The sequence below is a fragment of the Capricornis sumatraensis genome, chromosome 18 (genome assembly GCF_032405125.1).
Source record: "Capricornis sumatraensis isolate serow.1 chromosome 18, serow.2, whole genome shotgun sequence".
NCBI classification, from domain to species: Eukaryota; Metazoa; Chordata; class Mammalia; order Artiodactyla; family Bovidae; genus Capricornis; species Capricornis sumatraensis.
Window position 1 is genome coordinate 48,058,684 of NC_091086.1, and position 20,740 is coordinate 48,079,423.

The 20,740-nt window shown below is 39.9% G+C and overlaps 1 protein-coding gene across 1 annotated transcript in view; it reads left to right on the forward strand.

Annotated features, from left to right (window-relative positions):
• GOLPH3 (golgi phosphoprotein 3) overlaps positions 1 to 6,691 on the forward strand; it is a 46,648-nt gene extending 39,957 nt beyond the window's left edge. The window contains exon 4 of the mRNA XM_068990467.1: positions 4,893 to 6,691. Within this exon, the coding sequence (XP_068846568.1) occupies positions 4,893 to 5,317 (425 nt within the window). The 3' untranslated portion in view covers positions 5,318 to 6,691. The remainder of the gene's footprint in view (positions 1 to 4,892) is intronic.
• The last annotated feature ends 14,049 nt before the right edge of the window (positions 6,692 to 20,740 follow it).

Below are 20,740 nucleotides of genomic sequence, written 5' to 3' on the forward strand. Positions count from 1 at the left end.
TTATCTGAGACCTCGACTACCCTCCTGATTGACTAGTGAGTTGCCAGGGAATAGTACTTCTTTGATAACTGACAGATTATTATTATAAGTATAGTTAACCTTAGATTTGAACTATAATTTTTTATGGGCTTTTGTAAATTTGGCTGTTGATTATTTTATGTTTATTAAATTTCCAAAAGTCATGTAAGAGTGTCAGAAGACACAGCCTAGCCAAGTCTTGTCTAGTGTCTTAGGCTGCCTGCCACCTGCCAGTGACATTAGGAAAAAAAATGAAACACAAACTCTGATGAAAGGTAGAGCAGGCAAGCATTTATTGGGGAGATAGTGGGTTGGTACAACAGTGGGAAAAAAATGAATGCCATGACTAGCCTTGAAAAGTTGTGTGCCCTTTAACATCAAACTCAGGATATTTCTTATTCCTTTGGGCTCTTGGTTCATATTGTTTTTAGGGCCTTATTTACATCTTATTCTAGCCAGTACTGTTATATTATGAATCTTTTTCCCTTCACTTGATTTAAAATTTCTAGAGTTAGAAGTATGTCTTACTAATACTGCATTCTCAGTACCTCATATGATTTTTTAGATCATTATTAATAGGTTAAATTCTTGCTGCCAAAGTGCTGATTCTTGCACACGGGTAAATAATAGCTAACGTTTATTGAGAACACACCTTGTACCAGTCTCTATTCTAAGAACTCGATATATCTTTAACTTAATCTTCATAATAACCCTTATGAGCTGGAAAGAGTTGTTTTTGTTGCTTTACATAGTGGATACAGAGGAATAGAGAAGTTTTGCCCAGGGTTGCACAGTGAGGAAATGACCAAACTGGAATTTAGATCCAAGTAGTCTGGCTCCAGAACTTGCTCTTACACCCTTTTTACTGTGCTATAGTGCTTTCTCAAGTTGCTGTTCATGGTTGCTCTTTTTTGTTTTTGTTAATGATTTTTTAACATTAAATATAGGTGTGGGCTAATTTAATACCAAAAACTGAAAACAAGTAGAATTTCATTTATTACTGAGTTATATTTTTCTTTTGCACTGTTAAGTTTTAAAATCTAATAAGGCCTCAGATATATTTCAGCTCCTTTCATTTTTTGAAGTTATCAAGAAAATTGAATGCAGTGATTATTTAATTTTTTGTGGAAGCTGATTTGCCATGGTTTTTTATTTGAAAAGTTTGTTTTCTCTCTCTATATATTTCTGTGTGGCCAAGCTTTGTGATCCTAGTTTCCCAATCAGAGACTGAATCTGCATCCCTTGCAGTGGAAGTATGGAGTCTTAACCACTGGTCCACCAGGGAACTAACTCCCTGGTTTACTGTTTCTATTGATTCCCCCCCACCCCTTAGTTTTGGGTCACAAAACTGCTTCTTTACAAGACTAGTAATTTTTATTAGATGCTGGACACTGTGACTGCCATGTTGTTGTGTGCTGAATTTTGTCTGTCTTTAAAGACCGTTGAAATTTGTTTTGCTAGGCAGTTACTTGTGGATCAGTTTGTTGTAAGCTTTGTTAGGCTGGGTCTGGAATAACCTTTACTGAAGGCCTAGTTTAGCCGTAGTACGAAGATGTGATCCTTTTGTAATTCTTTCTAAACGTCCTGGTGTTCAGTGAGACCTTCGCACTTAAGCCAGTTGGGACTCAGATTTTTTCTAGCCATCTGTGAACTCTTGGTATTGTTCACCCTACAGCTTTATGGTAGTGCCCCTGGCCCCCCCGACCCCCCCCCCACACCTTATTTTTACCGTCTGTGGACTTTGTCATCTTAACCCATGTGCTGCATTTTTTCATCATACCTAAGTGAAAATACCATGTGGATTTCCAGAGCTCTTACTTTGCATAGTCCTCTCTTTCCTAGGACTGCCTTGCATATTGCAGTTGCCTTAGCTTCCTCCAACTCGGATCTCTGCCTTTTTAACAGTGTTCCTCCTTTGCTCTGCTTGAGATCTTCTGCTCTACTTCCTGAGATGTGCCTTTAGGTGATAGGCTTGGGCAGTAGTAGGCTCAGTTAGGTTTCTCTCAAAAGGTAAAAAGGTAAGTCCAAGACTGATTACTTAGTCATAGCTCCATTTTCTTTAGTGTCAAGTATGGCAAAATGACTTTGAACACTAGTATGGAGCTTTCTGTGATGATGGAAATGTTCTCTTTCTGTGCTGTCCATTCAGTAGCCTCTTGCCCCACTTGGCTAATGAGTACTTGAAGCTGGCTAATAGCACTTGAAAGTGGCTAGGGCAGATGAGGAACAGTTGTTTTCCCTCCTTATTTATTTGGCTGTATGGCTTGCAGGATATTAGCTCTCCAATCAGGGATCAAACCTGGGCCCCCTGCAGTGGAAGCATGGAGTCCTAACCTTTGGACCACAAGGGAATTCTGAATTTTTAAATTAAATATAATAGCTGTGTATACTGGGGTGGCCAAAAGATTCATTCTTTTTTTTCTCTATAAGCTGGCTCTAGTAGCTCTTAGTTGCCTTTAACTTCATTTGAAACAGTTTTGTTAGATTGTATTATGACAGCTGTCATATCAGTGAACACTTAAAAACTTATCAAAATTGAATTTTTGTCTAGCCATTTAATAGTGAAGATGAAAGAAAAAAGCAACATTTTTGGCATGTTATGTTTTATTATTTCAAGAAAGGGTAAAAACTGAAATGCAAAAAAAAAAGGTTTGTGCGGTGTTTGGAGAAGATGCTGAGACTGAATGTGTCAGAAGTGGTTTGCAAAGTTCCGTCCTAGAAATTTTTGCTGGGTGATGCTCCGCGGTCAGGTGGCCAGTTGAAGTTGATAGAGATCAAATCAAGACATCAATTGAGAACAGTCAGTGTTACTGCACATGGCACATAGCCAACATACCCAGAGTATCCAAATCCATTTGTACCTGCTTGGTTATGTTAATTGTTTTGATGTTTGGGTTCCACATAAGTTAAGTGAAAAAAACTTCTTGACCGTTTCCTTGCGTGCAATTCTCTACTGAAATGTAAGGAAAACATTCTGCTTTTAAAATAAATTGTCGTGGGTCATGAGAAGTAGATGTGGTACAGTAATGTGAAGCAGAAGATCAAGGGCAAGTGACATGAACTACCACTAACCACACCAAGGCTGGTCTTCTCCAAAGAAAGTGATGTTGTGTGTATGGTGGAGTTGGAAGGGAGGTCTCTGTTATGAGCTCCTTCTGGAAAACCAAAGGATTCATTCCAACAAGTACTGTTCCCAGTTAGAACAGTAACTGAAAGCAGCACTCGACGAAAAGCACCTGGAATTAGTCAACAGAAAACGTGTAATCTTCCATCAGGATAACAGCATGTTTCTTTGATGACCAGCCAGAAACTGTTACAGCTTGGCCGACAAGTTCTGACTTGTCCGCCATATTCCCCAGACAGTGCACCTTCAGATTTCCATTTATTTTGGTCTTTACAGAATTTTTTTAATGGAAAAAATTTCATTTCCCTGGAAGACTGTAAGAGGGACCTGGAACAGTTCTTTGCTCTAAAAGATAAATTTGGAAAGATGCAATTATGACGTTGCCTGAAAAATGGCAAACAGTAGTGGAACAAAATGGTGAATATGTTGTTCAGTAAAGTTCTTAGTAAAAATGAAAATGTGAAAAACATGTCCTTTATTTTCACTTAAACCAAAGGAACTTTTTGGGCAACCCGGTAGTTAATGACTGCTGTAGTAGACAGTAATACAGTGTTTTTTCTCAATATTACGAAATTTCAGTCTTACAGCTTTTGTATATAATAGTAAGTGCCTATGGTTGATCTCTACCGTGTCCCAATTTAGAAGCTTACTATAGTATTTTTTTCAAATTATCCAAATAGTTAAATGTTCATTGGAGAGTCATTTGAAAACTACAGAAAATACAAGAAAGAAAATTTGTCACATATAATCCCAAAGATAATCAACATTATCTTATTGTATTTCCTTCTGGTCTTCTATACAGAAAAAAATTGTTTCAGTGAAAAATATTTGATTTTTAGTGTTTCTGTCTTGAAAGGGAATGTGCATAGATAGCAAGATTGAAATGATAAAAATGACTTGTCCATCTGTAATTAGTTGTATATTATTTGTCATCAAAGAATAACATTTGCCTAACAAGCTTTCATCGAAGAAGGCAATGGCACACACACACACCCCCCAACCCCCAACCCCCAACCCCTCCCCCGCCCCCCTTCCCCCGCCCCACTTCAGTACTCTTGCCTGGAAAATCCCATGGATGGAGGAGCCTGGTAGGCTGCAGTCCAGGGGGTTGCTGAGAGTCAGACACGACTGATCGACTTCACTTTCACTTTTCAGTTTCATGCATTGGAGAAGGAAATGGCAACCCACTCCAGTGTTCTTGCCTGGAGAATCCCAGGGACAGGGCAGCCTGATGGGCTGCCGTCTATGGAGTCAGACACGACTGAAGCGACTTAGCAGCAGCAGCAACAAGCTTTCATAGCTTTATAGGGCAGGTATATGTAGCAGCTTCAGGGATGACATATTCATCAGGAAACTTTTTAACTCTAGTCTCTGTTTGTTGCAGATTGATGTTTAATAGGAAAGAAAGTTCATAGTTTGCTATTGGCTGCTTTTTGACAATAGCTAGAGAGAAGGCAAACGTAATTTAATATTTGGCTTATTTCCACATTAGGGGAACTGGTTAGGAGACTGCTTTCAGTTCGGTCTTTTGAGTAACTGTTTTACCTGAAAATCATTTGCCAGGTGCTTAGAAACCAAAGGCCTTGGCCCTCAAGGGTTCATGGTTTAGTTAACAAGAAAACAACTGGATTTTCTACTGTTTCTCTGGAGGAAAAAATGTCAGATGTTACTGTGCATTTTAATAATACAGAATTTAATAAAATTAGCAGCTAATACCTATCCTTTCTAACTTCTGGAATTTTTTGTTTAGGTGAGACATGGAATCCATTAAAATTGCATTATCAGTTAAGAAATGTGCGGGAACGATTAGCTAAAAACCTGGTAGAAAAGGGCGTACTGACAACAGAGAAACAGAACTTCCTCCTCTTTGACATGACGACGCACCCCCTCACCAACAACAGCATTAAGCAGCGCCTCATCAAGAAGGTGCAGGAAGCCGTTCTCGACAAGTGGGTGAACGACCCTCACCGCATGGACAAGCGCCTGCTGGCCCTCCTCTACCTGGCCCACGCCTCGGACGTCCTGGAGAACGCGTTTGCGCCCCTGCTGGACGAGCAGTACGACGTAGCCACCAAGCGGGTGCGGCAGCTCCTGGACTTGGACCCGGAGGTGGAGTGTCTGAAGGCCGGGACCAACGAGGTGCTGTGGGCGGTGGTGGCCGCCTTCACCAAGTGACCCTGCCCAGAACCACGGGTCCCCCTGCTCTCGCGGGAACCAGTCCTTTTTCTTCTATGGACTTCTGGGTTTCTGCAGTTTGTACTTCCACACTGTAACTGGCTTTTGTTTCCTGAAATGGTGGGTGGCTTATTTTGTGTATGTATGCAGGATTCTGCTGGTACGAGAGGCCTTCCTCTTTCTGTTTTGAAAAAAGTTTGACTGCCATATTGGCATTCCATTCCTTGTTGCCATCCTCACTGTTCCCTGTTGCGGGTTTCTGGTGTGCTTTGACTTTCAAAGTACCACCGGTCTCCTCGCCTGCACATCTTTTGGATTACCTCAGGCTGAGTTTTTCCCGTATGTGCGTGTCCATCTAATGTTCTGCCTGCAGTTCAGACAGAAGTCACAAAATGGCCTTTAACTCACCAAAGGTAAATATCTGTATCTATTGGGACATTTTATACATAGACCTCAGTTGAGATGTATACTTAGCAAATTATTTTTAAATTGAAATACACAGTAAGTAATATAAAGTGCCCCTTGATTTTGCCTCCCATGTAAATCTATTGTATTATTACACTTGTTATAATTTTAACTATTAAGTCATAAAGGTCCAGTTGTCTCACACAGCCAGTTTGGGATGAGCTGCATTCCAGTTATGCTGTATATAGTTTGAAGTATATATAAATTGTTCCTTCTTCTGGCCACCCCTGCCCATCTTAGTATTTTGCAGGATTTAATTGGTTGTACACCTGGTGCCCCTTACTTGCTACAGTCATTATAATTTGGTGGCAAAATAGACCTCTCATCATTAAGGAGAGAAAAGATGTATGGCTCAGTTGGTCCCAACATTTTTCGAGCTGTGCTGTTCATGGTACTCTTTGCCTATGTATCTCCTTTTTGGATTTTTTTTTTTTTTTTGGTCTTCTTTTTATCATTTCTATAGAGAAGAGGCTGTGACCAGTACTAATCTCGAGTACAGTTTTATCTTTTTCTGTCCACAGGTAAATTAATGTCTGCTCTTCAATATCTACTCACACTTTCTTGGGGGAAAACAATCAAATGTCAGTACTAGCAGATGTTGCATGTAAATCGTTAGCAAGTAATGACTACAACTCAGATGATTAAGAATTTTGTAACAGAAAGCTCTGCTGCGTTTTAATTTTTATATACAATTATGATAATTAGCACATTCTAAGATTATAAACCTTTGCTTTTTAAAGTTTATTTTTACTATTTCTTTATCACTGTTTATTGGATCACCATTGGTTTCATAATGTAAATAGTATATATTGAACAAATTAAATGTCAAGTTTTTTATTACAGTAGTTCATGTTACTAGTGGGGCTTTCAGGTGTTTAGAGGTTTTTTTGGTTAACCTTCAATGCAAAAGTACTAGATGGTGTATAACTCTAGAGTTGAGTTTTAAGGGATTCCCTAATATGTATACTATCTTTTTATCTGAAGTAATAAATAAACTATGATCTTGAAAGTGCCTGAATCAGAGCAAGCATGTTATTTGTATTTTTGTATTCTGATTTTAGTGGTCTTAGTGTTCTTTCTGATGAAGTTTTACTTAGCCTTAGTGTAGCGTGGCAGTATTTCTACAGAGGGGTTGGAAAACTTTTTCTCATTGGTTCAGATAGTAAATATTGATATTTTAGGCTTTGTGAGCTATACAGTGTTGCAGCTACTCAACTCTGTTTGAGTGAAAGTTGCCGTTGACAGTACAGATAAATGGGTGAGGGTGTAGTCCGGTAAAACTTCATTTACAAAAACAGGCAGCTGGCCATGAACAATGGTTTACCAATCCTTATTTTAATTCACGAAAAAAGTCAGGTTTTTCTGTCCATTAAAATAACCTCTTTTACCTCCAAATGATATTATTGGTGGTGATTAAGTATAGAAAGTATTTATTGTTTCTTCCCATAAAATGGAAACTTACACCATGTCCTAGAATTTCTTTTTAGGTGAACATTTACTGCTTTTCTCCTGAAAAGATTTTAGAAGTGAGGTACTGGATGTTTCTGAGATATTCTTGACTTCCAAAGCAGCATCTGTATTCTCAAGCAAGGAGGAAAGGGCCTCACCCGTACTTCCATCAGTGTTTGTTTCAGAGCAGAGTGCCCCTCAGCTCTACCTGTGTGTGACCACAACTTCAGTATTTGTGTCTCCAGAGGAGAGGGTGTCATCTAGAACTCAGTTCTTCTACAGAAGGCTGCTGCTTCCAGCTCTCTGTAAGCAGGATCGGTGCGACTCCAGGGATGACGTTCTGTGTGGAAGGTGCAGTGTGTCCACAGGTTTATGCCACTTGTTAAAAAGCCTTCAGATCCAAGAATCAGGCAGAGAGTTTTAATATAATAAAACTTAAATACAGACCTATTGTGCAAAGAATGCTGCGTTTTGACTTCTTCACGTTATTTATTTACTGAGTGTTCCTCAAAATAACCTGGTCTAGAACAGTGCTGTAACAAAAAGGAGAAAGGAAACTTAATGCATGCTCTATGCCTACTGAGGGATTTTATATCTTGTTTTGACCTCCCCAAACTGCAGTAACTGTCTTCATTTAATGAAGAGCAGGCTTGGAGAGGAGGGGTTGCCCAGTCTCACATTATCTGGTAAGTGTTTGAGCTTTTTAATCCTGAAATAATTGAAAACATAATTGCATTCAACTATAATTTTTCCTTTCTTGTTTTGGGACTGGAAGGGGGCTTCTTTCTCTTAACAGAAACAAAACGAGAATAGTGGGCATGTAGGAAGATCTCATGGTGGCACAAAAGACAGTGATAAATGGATATCCCTACTTTATTCTGATATGCTGGTATAACTTACATAGGTTAATCTTTTGGGGATGAAAAAGTTGACTGTATGTTCTCAGAAGAAAGCATCATCATCAATGTCAGTTGGCCAAGAAAGCCCTGGCCTGCTGAATGAACCAGGATTGGCTTGTGACCTCTGATGCATTCTGCTACTCAGTTCTTCCCATTATTTGTGAACAGTAGGACAAACCTTTGAATTTGGCCACCACCTGAAGGAAAGCGAGAGCGGCTGGTGTGCAGTTCAGTGGCAACATAGGACCAGTGAGTGATGACGTCCCCCTGATGATGACAAGGACCCATGACTGCCATGCACGGCTACTCTTGGCCCAGGAACGTGGAAGCTACCATTCATAAGTCTATGTGAGATATTTACTTTTACGAAGTTTAATCCCAACTCAATGGCCTCCATCTTAAATATGAACATGTAGGCTGTCAGATAACATTGTTCCATTTTGCTTTCATCTAGAACAAGATGACTGAAAGCTGCAGGTAATTTCCAATTCATCGCAGCCCACTGGGTCCCAGAGTGATATCACTGGCTCTTGTAAGTTCTGTGCAAATGTTGCACAGTCTTTAATAGCATCAAGTAGGGGTAATAATGTTTATCACCTTGCGGCTACTCTTGTAAAGTTAAATTGATATCCACGCTTCCTCAGCCCAGTGTTAGAATTAGGTAGGCATTCACTCCTATAGAGCAGTTGTGTGCTATGATTCCCACTAGCATCATATACTGGTGTGCAATTTACTTTTTGCACTTAACATTATAGAGAACTTTTAAGAATAAGCACACATCTTTCTTTTTAGTCATTTTTGGCTTCATGTATAACTTCTCCCATTAATGGATATTTGGATTATTCTCATATTTACTGTTATAAGCAGTATTGTAAACATTTTTGTACATATTTTTATATTTTATTTCCATGGGAGGAATTAACAGATGTGAGTTTGCTTGAAAATGTAAAAGATAAAGTTAAATTTTCTAAGATCTGTGTTAATTCCCACTTGAAGTAATGTGAATGCTGGTTTCCCTACACCCTAGCTAATGCTGTAGAGGGTATCATCAATCCTGGTCTTTGCCAAGGTAATAGTAGAGGAGATTGATCAAATTATTTTAATTGTTGAAGGTTTGATTATTATTTACAACCTTTATTGGTAATTTGTGTTCTTTCCCTGTGAGTTACCTGTTCATGTTGTTTATTTGTTTTTATAATTTAGGATATTGATCTTTTTACATATTGGTTCAGCAGATTCACAGGATTTTCCATGTATTATGGATATTAACCCCCTGTTTCTGTGATGTATTATTTTCCCCAGTGTTTGGAGTTGCTATATATGGTAAGTTTTTTTTTTTTTTCTTAACCATTTAGTAAAGTGTAAGGTGCAGTGCTCAAGTATGGAATCTGTGGAGACTTTAATTATCATTCTAAAGAGATTAGCATGGTATTAGGTTTGGGGATATATATACATATATGACTTCCCTTGTGGCTCATATAGTAAAGCATCTGCCTGCAGTGCAGGAGACCCGGGTTCAATTCTGGGTCGAGAGATCCCCTGGAGAAGGAAATGGCAACCCACTCCAGTATTCTTGCCTGGAAGATTCCATGGACTGAGAAGACTGGTAGGCTACAGTCCATGGGGTCACAAAGAGTCAGACGTGACTGAGTGACTTCACTTCATTTCACTTCATGTATATATATTTCAGGAAAATTTGGACTGTGTGCTAAGTTGCTTCAGTTGTGTCCAGCTTTTTGTTACCCCATGCTTCAGTTGTGTCCAGCTTTTTGTGACCCCATAGACTGCAGCCCGTTAGGCTGCTCTGTGCATGGGATCCTCCAGGCGAGAATACTGGAGTGGGCTGCCATGCCCTCCCCCAGGGGACCTTCCTGATGCAGGGGTTGAACTTGTGTCTCTTGTGTCTCCTGCATTGGCAGGCGGCTTCCTTAGCACTAGTGCCACCTGGGAGGTATTAAATGAAACCAATATAAAAATTACGGAAATATGTAATGTATGAGTATATGTATAGGTAAACATTTAATTTCATGATTAAATTATATATGAAAAATGTCATAAACAAATGTATAGGCTAATGGATTATTTTAAGGCAGTGTGTTTGCAACCATCCCTGTAGCCAGGAGATAGAACCTTGCCAGCTCTCCAGAAGCTGGTCAAGGCTTCCTCTCAATTACAGCCTCCCTGACCCCTAGCACTTCATAGAACCATTCACCTTCAGCTTCTTCAGCGTTACTGGTTGGGACATAGACTTGGATTACTGTGATACTGAATGGTTTGCCTTGGAAATGAACATAGACCATTCTGTCATTTTTGAGATCGCACCCAGGTACTACATTTTGGACTCTTGTTGACTATGAGAGCTACTCCATTTCTTCTAAGGAATTCTTGCCCACAGTAGTGATATAGTGAAGTTGCTCAGCTGTGTCTGACTCTTTGCGACCTCATGGACTGTAGCCTACCAGGCTCCTCTGTCCATGGGATTTTCCAGGCAATAGTCCTGGAGCTTCTCCAGGGGATCTTCCCAACCCAGGGATCAAACCCGGGTCTTTATAGACAGACGCTTTACCGTCTGAGCCACCAGATATAATGGTCATCTGAATTAAATTCACCCATTCCAGGCAATTTTAGTTCACTGATTCCTAAAATGTCAATGTTCACTCTTGCCATCTCCTGTTTGACCACTTCTAATTTACTCTTTTACTCTCGCAAAGAGTTGGACGTGACTGAGCAACTGAACTGAACTGAATTTACCTTGATTCATGGACCTAACATTCCACATTCCTATCCAGTGTTGTTCTTTATACATTGGACTTTACTCCCATCACCAGTCACATCTACAACTGGGCATTTTCGTTTTGGCTCCGCCTCTGCATTCTTTCTGGAGTTATTTTTCCAGTCTTCTCCAGTAGCATGTTGAGCACCTCCCGACCTGGGGAGTTCACCTTTCAGTGTCCTTTCTTTTCGCCTTTTCATACTATTGATGGGGTTCTCAAGGCAAGAATACTGAAGGGGTTGGCCATTCCCTTTTCCAGTGGACCACGTTTTGATAGCAAATTTGGAAACGGTCAGTTTTCATTCCAATCCCAAAGAAGGGCAATGCCAAAGAATATTCAGACTACCACACAATTGCACTCATCTCACACACTAGCAAAGTAATGCTCAAAATTCTCCAAGTGAGGCTTCACAGTATGTGACCCGTGAACTTCTGTATGTTCAAGCTGGTTTTAGAAAACACAGAGGAACCAGAGATCAAATTGCCAACATCCGTTGGATCATTGAAAACGCAAGAGAGTTCCAAAAAAACATCTACTTCTGCCTTATTAATTATGCCAAAACCTTTGACTGTGTAGATAACAACAAACTGTGGGAAATTCTTCAAGAGATGGGAATACCAGACCACCTTAGAAATCTGTATGCAGGTCAAAAAGCAACAGATCTAGACATGGAACAATAGACTGATTTCGAATCGGGAAAGGAGTACGTCAAGGATGTGTATTGTCACCCTGTTTATTTAACTTAAATGCAGAGTACAACATGAGGAATGCCGGGCTGGATGAAGTACAGGCTGGATTCAAGATTGCGGGAGAAATATCAATAACAGATATGCAGATGACACCACACTTACGGCAGAAAGTGAAGAGTAACTAAAGAGCCTCTCGATGAAAGAGGACAGTGAAAAAGCTGGCTTAAAACTCAACATTCAAAAAACAAAGATCATGGCATCTGGTCCCATCACTTCATGGCAAATAGATGGGGAAACAATGGAAACAGTGAGACCTTATTTACTTGAGCTCCAAAATCACTGCAGAGGGTGACTGCAGCCATGAAATTAAAAGATGCTTACTCCTTGGAAGGAAAGTTATGACCAACCTAGACAGCATATTAAAAAGCAGAGACATTACTTTGCCAACAAAGGTCCATCTAGTCAAGGCTATGGTTTTTTCAATGGTCATGTATGGATGTGAGAGTTGGACTATATAAAGCAAGCTGAGTGCCGAAGAATTGATGCTTTTGAACTGTGGTGTTGGAGAAGACTCTTGTGATGGCATCACCGACACAATGGACATGGGTTTGGGTGGACTCTGGGAGTTGGTGATGGACAGGGAGGCCTGGCGTGCTGTGGTTCATGGGGTCGCAAAGAGTCGGACATGACTGCGCAACTGAACTGAACTCCTTGGAAGGAAAGTTATGACCAACCTAGGGAGCATATTAAAAAGCAGAGACACTACTTTGCTGACAAAAGTCCATCTAGTCAAAGATACGGTTTTTCCAGTAGTCATGTATGGATGTGAGAGTTGGACTATAAAGAAAACTGAGCGCTGAAGAATTGATGCCTTTGAGCTGTGGTCTTGGAAAAGACTCTTGAGAGTCCCTTGGACTTCAAGGAGATCAAACTAGTCAATCGTAAAGGAAATTAGTCCTGAACATTGATTGGAAGGACTGGTACTGAAGCTGAAAGTCCAGTACTTTGGCCACCTGATGGGAAGAACTGACTAATTGGAAAAGACCCTGATGCTGGGAAAGACTGAAGGCAGGAGGAGAAGGGGATGACAGGATGAGATGGTTGGATGGCATGACCAACTCAATGGATATGAGTTTGAGGGAGCTCTGGGAGTTGGTGATGGACAGGGAGGCCTGGCTTGCTGCAGTCCATGGGGTCGCAAAGAGTTGGACACGACTGAGCAACTAAACTAACTCCCAAGAGTATTCTCTACCCCAGCCCAGCATGCATCATCTAATAATTTTATCCTGTTTCAGTTTTCATTTTATGTGTCCTTTTTAGTTTCTCTCAATCTATAGGTTCTTTCCTCTCTTATTTTTTTCTTTGTGGAATATTTGTTGATGAAATTGGATCCCTTGTTCTTGTGTTTGGATTTTGCTGATTGTATCCACAGTGTATAATTTGATGTGTTATATTGACTTCTGTACTTCCCGAGGATTAGGCCTTACGTCTGAGGCTCTATCGGATTCCGGCTGTTTTGTGTAGGCACCTGTTTCAATGGTGGTGGTGTGTCCTTTTCAACAGGAAGCACATGATACCTCTCTTTGTGGAAAGCAACCTTGCTGTTCAGTTCTTAGACCCTGTGATTTATGCAACCATGGGGTTACATATGGAAGTACTTTAATTGTTAGCATTCGTTTATTAGCTAGAATAATATTTCTATAAAGAGAAACTTCATCTTTCCTAGAGTAGTGTTTAGTACAGTTCATAAAGGAAAAGTAAGAGAATTTCTACATTTTATTTACCAATTTTCAGAATAATTTGTTCCAAAGCAATCTCCAAAAGGTTTTCTTGAATAATTAGTTTTAAGTATCCCAAATATGGAGATAAACAAGCTTTTATCATCATCATTTTCCTTGATGAGAAGTATTGTAGGATTCTTGATATGGAAAAGTAGAGCTGTAGCTTTAGGATGGAAGATAGAAAACCCTTGTAGCTCTAAATTCATCAAATGATGCTTTTGAATTGTGGTATTGGAGAAGACTCTTGAGAGTCCCTTAGACTGCAGGGAGATCCAACCAGTCCATTCTAAAGGAGATCAATCCTGGGTGTTCACTGGAATGACTGATGTTGAAGCTGATACTCCAGTACTTTTGCCAGCTGATGCAAAGAGCTGACTCACTTGAAAAGACCCTGATCCTGGGAAAGATTGAGGGCAAGAGGAGAAGGGGATGACAGAGGATGAGATGGTTGGATGGCATCACCAACTCAATGGACATGGGTTTGGGTGGACTCTGGGATTTGGTGATGGACAGTGAGGCCTGGCGTACTGCAGTTCATGGGGTCAAAGAGTCATACAGACTGAGCAACTGAACTGAACTGAATTTTCAATCACAAATATCAGTGTAAACTTGCGGGCAACTTTACGTTTTCCTTTTTTATTGTGGTAAAATACCCGTAGCATAAAATGTACCATTTCAGTCATACTTAAGTGTACAGTTCAGTGCCTCCACGTTTTGTAGTTATGCTGTATCTGTTTTGTAAGAACATTGTCATTATATACACTAATCCCTCCCTTTTAACTCTTAAGTCTTCAAGTAAATACATGCTTAATGCTCACCACCATTCCTTATATCGTCTATCCAGTCATCTTGCTTGTCTTGCCCATTTGTTAGTAGTTTCTTCTGGAAGGGCTTGTGAGAATAGTATATTCTGGGTTTTTGTATGCTAATGACAGTTTTTCTGTAGCCTTTTATTTGAAAGTCACTTTGTTTGGATAAAATGGTTGAGTCACATTTTTTTTTTTTTAGTATCTTAAGTATGTTCTTTTTGGCACAAAGCATCATTGTCAGTGTCTGGTTATAACATGATTTTCTTTTTCTCTCGTGAATGCCTTGTTCTTTTTGCCTAGAGCCCACAGGATTTTTTCCCCTTGATATTTTGCTGGTAATATTACTACAGTATGTTTTAGTGTTGGTTATTCTGGATCAGTATTTGCAAGTACATGGCGTGTTCTTTCAATACTTAGTGTCAAATCTTGTTTTAATCTCAATTTCAGGAAACTTAAAGTTTTAGTAATTGTTTTATTCCCTTGTTTAGGCTTTCTTCTTTGGAGATTGCTACTTTTTTCTGGGTCCTTTTGCTTGGGTTTTTTTTTTTTTTCTAATTTCTATTTTTATTTTTTGGCTGAGTAACACATGGGATCTTAGTTCCCTGATGAGGGATCAAACCTGTGCCCCCTGCGTTGGAAGCACAGAGTCTTAACCACCAGACCACCAGGGAAATCCCTGCTTGGGTTCTTTATTACTTAACCTTTAAATGTTTCACCCTTTTAATCTTCTGTTTCTCTTGAGACATCTTATTTATTCACTGTGAATGATTGTTCTGATCTTTTCTGAAATTAATTTTTTCCCGTTTTAATAACCAGTTTCTGAATTTTTCTAATTTCTGTTGATATCTTTCTTTCATGTTTTGTGTCATTTCCGTGATGTATTAACTCATTTTGAGATATTTTTCATTGGTTCCCTAGGTATGTCTTTCTGGTGTGCCTTTGTTTAGCTGTAGGGATTGATTATATTTGCTCCTAATGCTTTTTCTTTTCTTATGATAACTTTGTATGGGATTTGACCTAGATTATTTTCTATTACCCATTTTTATATGATTTTACTGTCCCTATTTTAAAGGGGAGGTGCAGGACAGCACAGCTTTTCTGTGTTTTGTCTAGACTTCCTTCTGTTTTCAACTTAAACACAGCAGCTTGCTTTCTGAGATCTGGTTCTGCTGCTCTACCCTCCTTTGTCTGGACCTTCTTTTTCCTCTATATTCTTTTTCTATTCAATTTTGATTCTGTTCCCAGTAGTTTCTCCTCAGTGTGGGGCATTGGCTAATCATTTTTTTAAATTGTAGTTTAATTAATTTATTTGTATAGCACATGGGATCTTTAGTTGCATCATACAAACTGTTAGTTGCCATATGTGGGGTCTAGTTTCCTTGCCAGGGTTCGAAACGAGGCTCCCTGCATTGGGAGTGTGGAGTCTTAGCCACTGGACCACCTGGGACATCCCAGGCTGATCAGTTTTGAAAGTGAAAAAACTAGTCAAGTTTCAGGGGCCATTATCCAACTGGTCGTCTGAGGGTTAGGGTGCGGGGCTGGGGTGTGTAGCTTGGGACTATCACATGTCCTGTTCTTTCCTTGCACATGGTCTTTATTCCAGTGGTTTGGCTGTCTTTGGAAGAGGAGACTATTTTAATTATAGTAGCTTTCTGATGGTGATGTAATAGGGCTAGTGCCCAAGTTATTATGCTTTTTTATTTTTAAATTAAAAGATAACTGCTTTACATAATTTTGTTGTTTTCTGTCAAACCCCAGCATGAATCAGCCATAGGTATACGTTTGTCTCCTCCCTCTTGAACCTCCCTCTCATCTCTCTCCCTGTCCCACTCCCTAGGTTGGTACAGAGCCCCTGTTTGAGTTCCCTGAGACACACAGCAAATTCCCATTGGCTATCTATTTTACATATGGTAATTTAAGTTTCCACGTTGCTCTCTCCATACATCCCACCCTCTCCTCCTCCCTCCCACCCCCATGTCCATAAGTCTGTTCTCTATGTCTGTTTCTCCATTGCTGCCCTGCAAATAAGTTCTTTGGTAACACCTTTCTAGATTTCATATATATGTGTTAACAATATTTATCTTTCTCTTTCTGACTGACTTCACTCTGTATAATAGGCTCTAGGCTCATCCACCTCATTAGAGCTGACTCAAATGTGTTCCTTTTTGTGACTGATATTCCATTGTGTGTATATACCACTGCTTCTTTATCCATTCATCTGTTGATGGACATCTAGGTTGCTTCCATGTTCTAGCTATTGTAAATAGTGCTGCAGTGAACATTGGGATACATGTGTCATTTTCAATTTTGGTTTCCTCAGGGTATATGCCTCGGGCTGGGGTTGCTAGGTCATATGGTGGTTTTATTCCTAGTTTTTTAAGGAATCTCCATACCGTCTTCCATAGTGGCTGTATCAGTTTAAATTTCCACCAAAAGTGCAAGAGGGTTCCCTTTTATCCACACCCTCTCCAGCATTTATTGTTTGTAGACTTTTTGATGGCCATTCTGACTGGTGTGAGGTGATATCTCGTTAGTTTTGATTTGCATTTTTCTAATAATGAGCGATACTGAGCATCTTTTCATGTTTGTTAGCCATCTGTATGTTTTCTTTGGAGAAATGTCTGTTTAGGTCTTTTCCCCACTTTTTGACTGGGTTGTTTGTTTCTCTGGTATTGCGTTGTATGAGCTGCTTGTATATTTTGGAAATTAATCCTTTGTCAGTTGTTTCATTTGCTATTTGTCATGTTTTGTTGGATGATTTTTGTAGCCAATTTTGCTGAATTCTAATAGTTTTTAAATTGATGTGTTTGTGCTGACATGTACTGAGATATATCTATGCAAACTGTGTATTTTTGTTCCTACTATTTATACCTCTTAAAAAACTGTCTAATTGTATTGGCTTGTATCTCTAGAATGTTGTTAGTAGTATAGTGTTAGTTGCTCAGTCGTGTTCAACTCTTTGTGACTCCATGGACAGTAGCCCACCAGGTTCCTCTGACCCTGGAATTTTCCAGGCAAGAATACTGAAGTGCGTTGGCATGCCCTTCTCCAGGGGATCTTCCCAACCCAGGGATTGAACCCAGGTCTCCCACATTGCAGGCAAATTCTCTACTATTTGAGCTACTTGGGGAGCCCTAGAATGTTGTTATTCAATAATAACAACAGTGAACATCTTTTTGTGTGTATTCCTGACTCTAATGGGAATGATTCTGGAGTTTTCCATTAAGAGTTTGAAGCAGACTTTTTAAAAAAAAATGTCTTTCAAAAGATTTATGTGTGTCCTACTGATATAAGAACTGTTTATGTGTATTAATTTCTTAATTTTAAATCATTCATGCATTCCTGAATTAACATCACTAAAATTTGGTATTTATTATATTACTATATAACTAGATTCTATTGGCTAACATTTATAAATTTTTTGGTCCATTTTCATTGTATTCTAAGCATTTTTCAAGTTAAATTCACCTTTAGTGTCACTGACTTATATTTCTATAAGTTGATTTGATGCTTCTTGTATGACTCTGGGTTTGTGAAGGTGCTCTGAGTTTATGTGCTTAGTTCTGCCGGATCCCATTTGATCTTCTTCTCTTTTTTGGTCTTGTGCTTCTTAGTAGCCTCATTCTGTTTGAGTGAATTGAGAATATAAAACAGTTTGTGTTTATAATTTTCTTCTGACTCCCAAGGTAATCCTCCAAATTTACATTCTTTAATCTGCCTATTGCATACTGTTTTAACACCCTCCCTCCAACTTTCCTGGTTCTTTCATAAGAGGCTGTTTAATGGAGGAGGCAGGGTTCTATTGAAGCCTGACATTTGGTCAGTAGTTGGGTATTTCAGCGCTCTGTGTTTAAGCATCATTCAGTTCCTCCCTTAGGATGAGCAAGTTGGACACCAGCTGATTTTAATCTTTATTCAGATCTACCTCAGCTGCTTTGAGGGGATCAAGAGGAAGGGTGTGGCCTTTATGGGCTTGGGTGAGCAGAGGCTGAGTGGATCAGTTGAGCCCTTTCCTTGCAGGAACCTGTGTGGTAGGGGCTCCCCTGAGAGCAGACCATTCCTCCCCCGTTACTCCTGTGACCCGCTGAGGCTCACGGGGTGCCTGGGAAAATCAAAATGAGACTCAACGTCTTCAACCTCTCCTTCCCTGCCATTCTGCAGAGTGGAAATGGCTTCAATTCTGGGTGCTTCCTGACCTTTCTGGGGCTCACCATCTATCCCCTTTCTTCAAGTTAAAGGCTTTGTTGACATTCTTTACATTCTTCAGAACTCTCATTTCATACCCTCTCTCTCTTCTTCAGAGAGTTGTACCCTGTTTCATTGTCATTTTGGTCTCCCTTTATTGTGCATGGTATGTAGCCTTCGACTTTCATAGAATGGGTTTGTGGCTATTTCTATATTTTATTAAAACTCTCCCCCAGGAAAAAGCTCTAACCAACTGTAGCAGTGGACTGAGCCAATCAGAATCTTTCTTTTGGAGGATCTATGGAAAATTGGACAGGCAGCAGGGAGCCTGTACCTCCACAGTTCTGTGATACAGAGTGGGGCCAAAATGATTACAAAATAGCATTCATCCGTTTCTAAATGAATGGTGTGAAGACTTGAGGATACAGCTGCCAGCTGGTGGGGGAAGGAGAAGTCGGTCTGCACCCAGCAGTGGAGCCCGACCAGTGGGGGCACTGCGTGAGGACCCATGACCCCTGAGTTCATCCCGTTGCTGAGTCCAGGTCATATGCTGAGGCCAGGTCATATGCTGAGTCCTATTCTGGGATTTCCATGAGATACCATCTTGCCTGCTTCCTTGGGCTACTCTAATTTGGTGTCTGCATCTGAAAACCAAAAGAGCCTAAAATAAAGTAGATGCTTTTAATTTCACTCTATAAAGATCCTAGATCACCCAAGTATTTCCGGGGAGCGGGTAGAAAATGGGTAGGGTTTTTAGGAAAAATGAATAATGTAGTCACTATATGAAGGAGAGAAAACACTGACAAGGAAAAACAACTGCAAATAGCATCCAGTTGAGGCTGGAAACCCTGAATTTGCAGCATCATCATACTGTTCAGTTGTGAGATTTTTCTCTAGGAATTGACATGTAGGCACCAAGAAGCTGGCTGGTTGAAAGGATCCTGGATCAACCTGAGTGAAGGCGCTGTGTGCCTAATGAGCTGGATGGAGACTGTTGTGTTCTACCATAGGGTCTAGTCCAAATAGAGAAGGAATGCAGGGCGGAGTGGTTTCTGAAGGTGAAAAAACTGACAGTTGTTTAGGGATTAGGGGCCTCCCAGGTGGCGCTTCCCTGCCTGGTGGCTCACTGGTAAAGAATGTCTGCAATGCAGGAGACCTGGGTTTGATCCCTGGGTTAGGAAGATCCCCTGGAGGAGGGCGTGGCAATGCACTCCAGTATTCTTACCTGGAGAATCCCATGGACAGAGGAGCCTGGCGGGCTACAGTCCATAGGGTCACAAAGAGTTGGTCACAACTGAAGTGACTTAGCATGTACGTTAGGGAATAGAGACCTGTTGAAATTGAAGCAGCAGTACGCTCCAGGAGGTTGTAAAGGTGTGAGCTGTGTGATTTATAAATTTCAGAGGTGGAATGGATTTGAGTTTGTGTCATATCCTAGGTGTGACCATGGAAGAAGAGGGATTTGACTTCTTTTGCCTGTTCCTCTTACCCATTCAGGTCATCAGTATTTATTTTCATGTGGTAAAATGTTATTCTATAGATGCAGAACTAAAAACACAAACAAGTAGTAAACAGTGTTTATTTTCTTAAAATTACTTTAAAAAGGTTGTTTATAGAGATGTGGATTTACATAACTTGGCGACAACATTTTAAAAATGTACAGGCTATTTTGTATTATTGCACTTACTCTTTCATAATATATAAGGCATTTTATTTTACATAAATAAAGGATAATGTATAATATCATACAACAGGTATGGTGCCAATTAAGTCAACCCTAAAATTAAATGAACTGTGTGTGGGAGGATAGAAATGAAACCCAACTTACTTCAACCTTCACGGTATATCCTTGCAACTACGATATACACATTATAACAAAATTACCATCATAGCTTATTGGATGACTGACTGACCAGCTAAAAAACCCAAAACAATGGAAGTTTTAGTAGGACAATACCATTAGTGTTCACATCAGGAAGTGTGGGAATTTATTAGACTAATTAGAAATACAAGTCATGCCTTGGACACTGACAACAAGTAAATATCTTTCTATCTTAGGGTCAAAGTTTAGCTTTTGCTTCCTCAAATTCTAATTGTCGAATTCCAAGGGCAGCCTTCTGGCGAGGTCCACTAGAAATAGCTGATGACTTGAATATGGTTCAGTGAACCAGAGGGCTACCCTCACACTTTTTAGTTATAAGGGTTAGGAACTCTTCGAAGGAGAGACTGTTTTGTTGCTTCAGAAGCTCCTGTCACATGGACTGTGCATTTCTATGTAGGCACAGCTAGAAGAGTAGAGACAAAAAATTTTCAGCATGTACTTCAAATCATCTCTCATTTAGGCAAGAAAGCAGAAGCCACAAAACTGACCC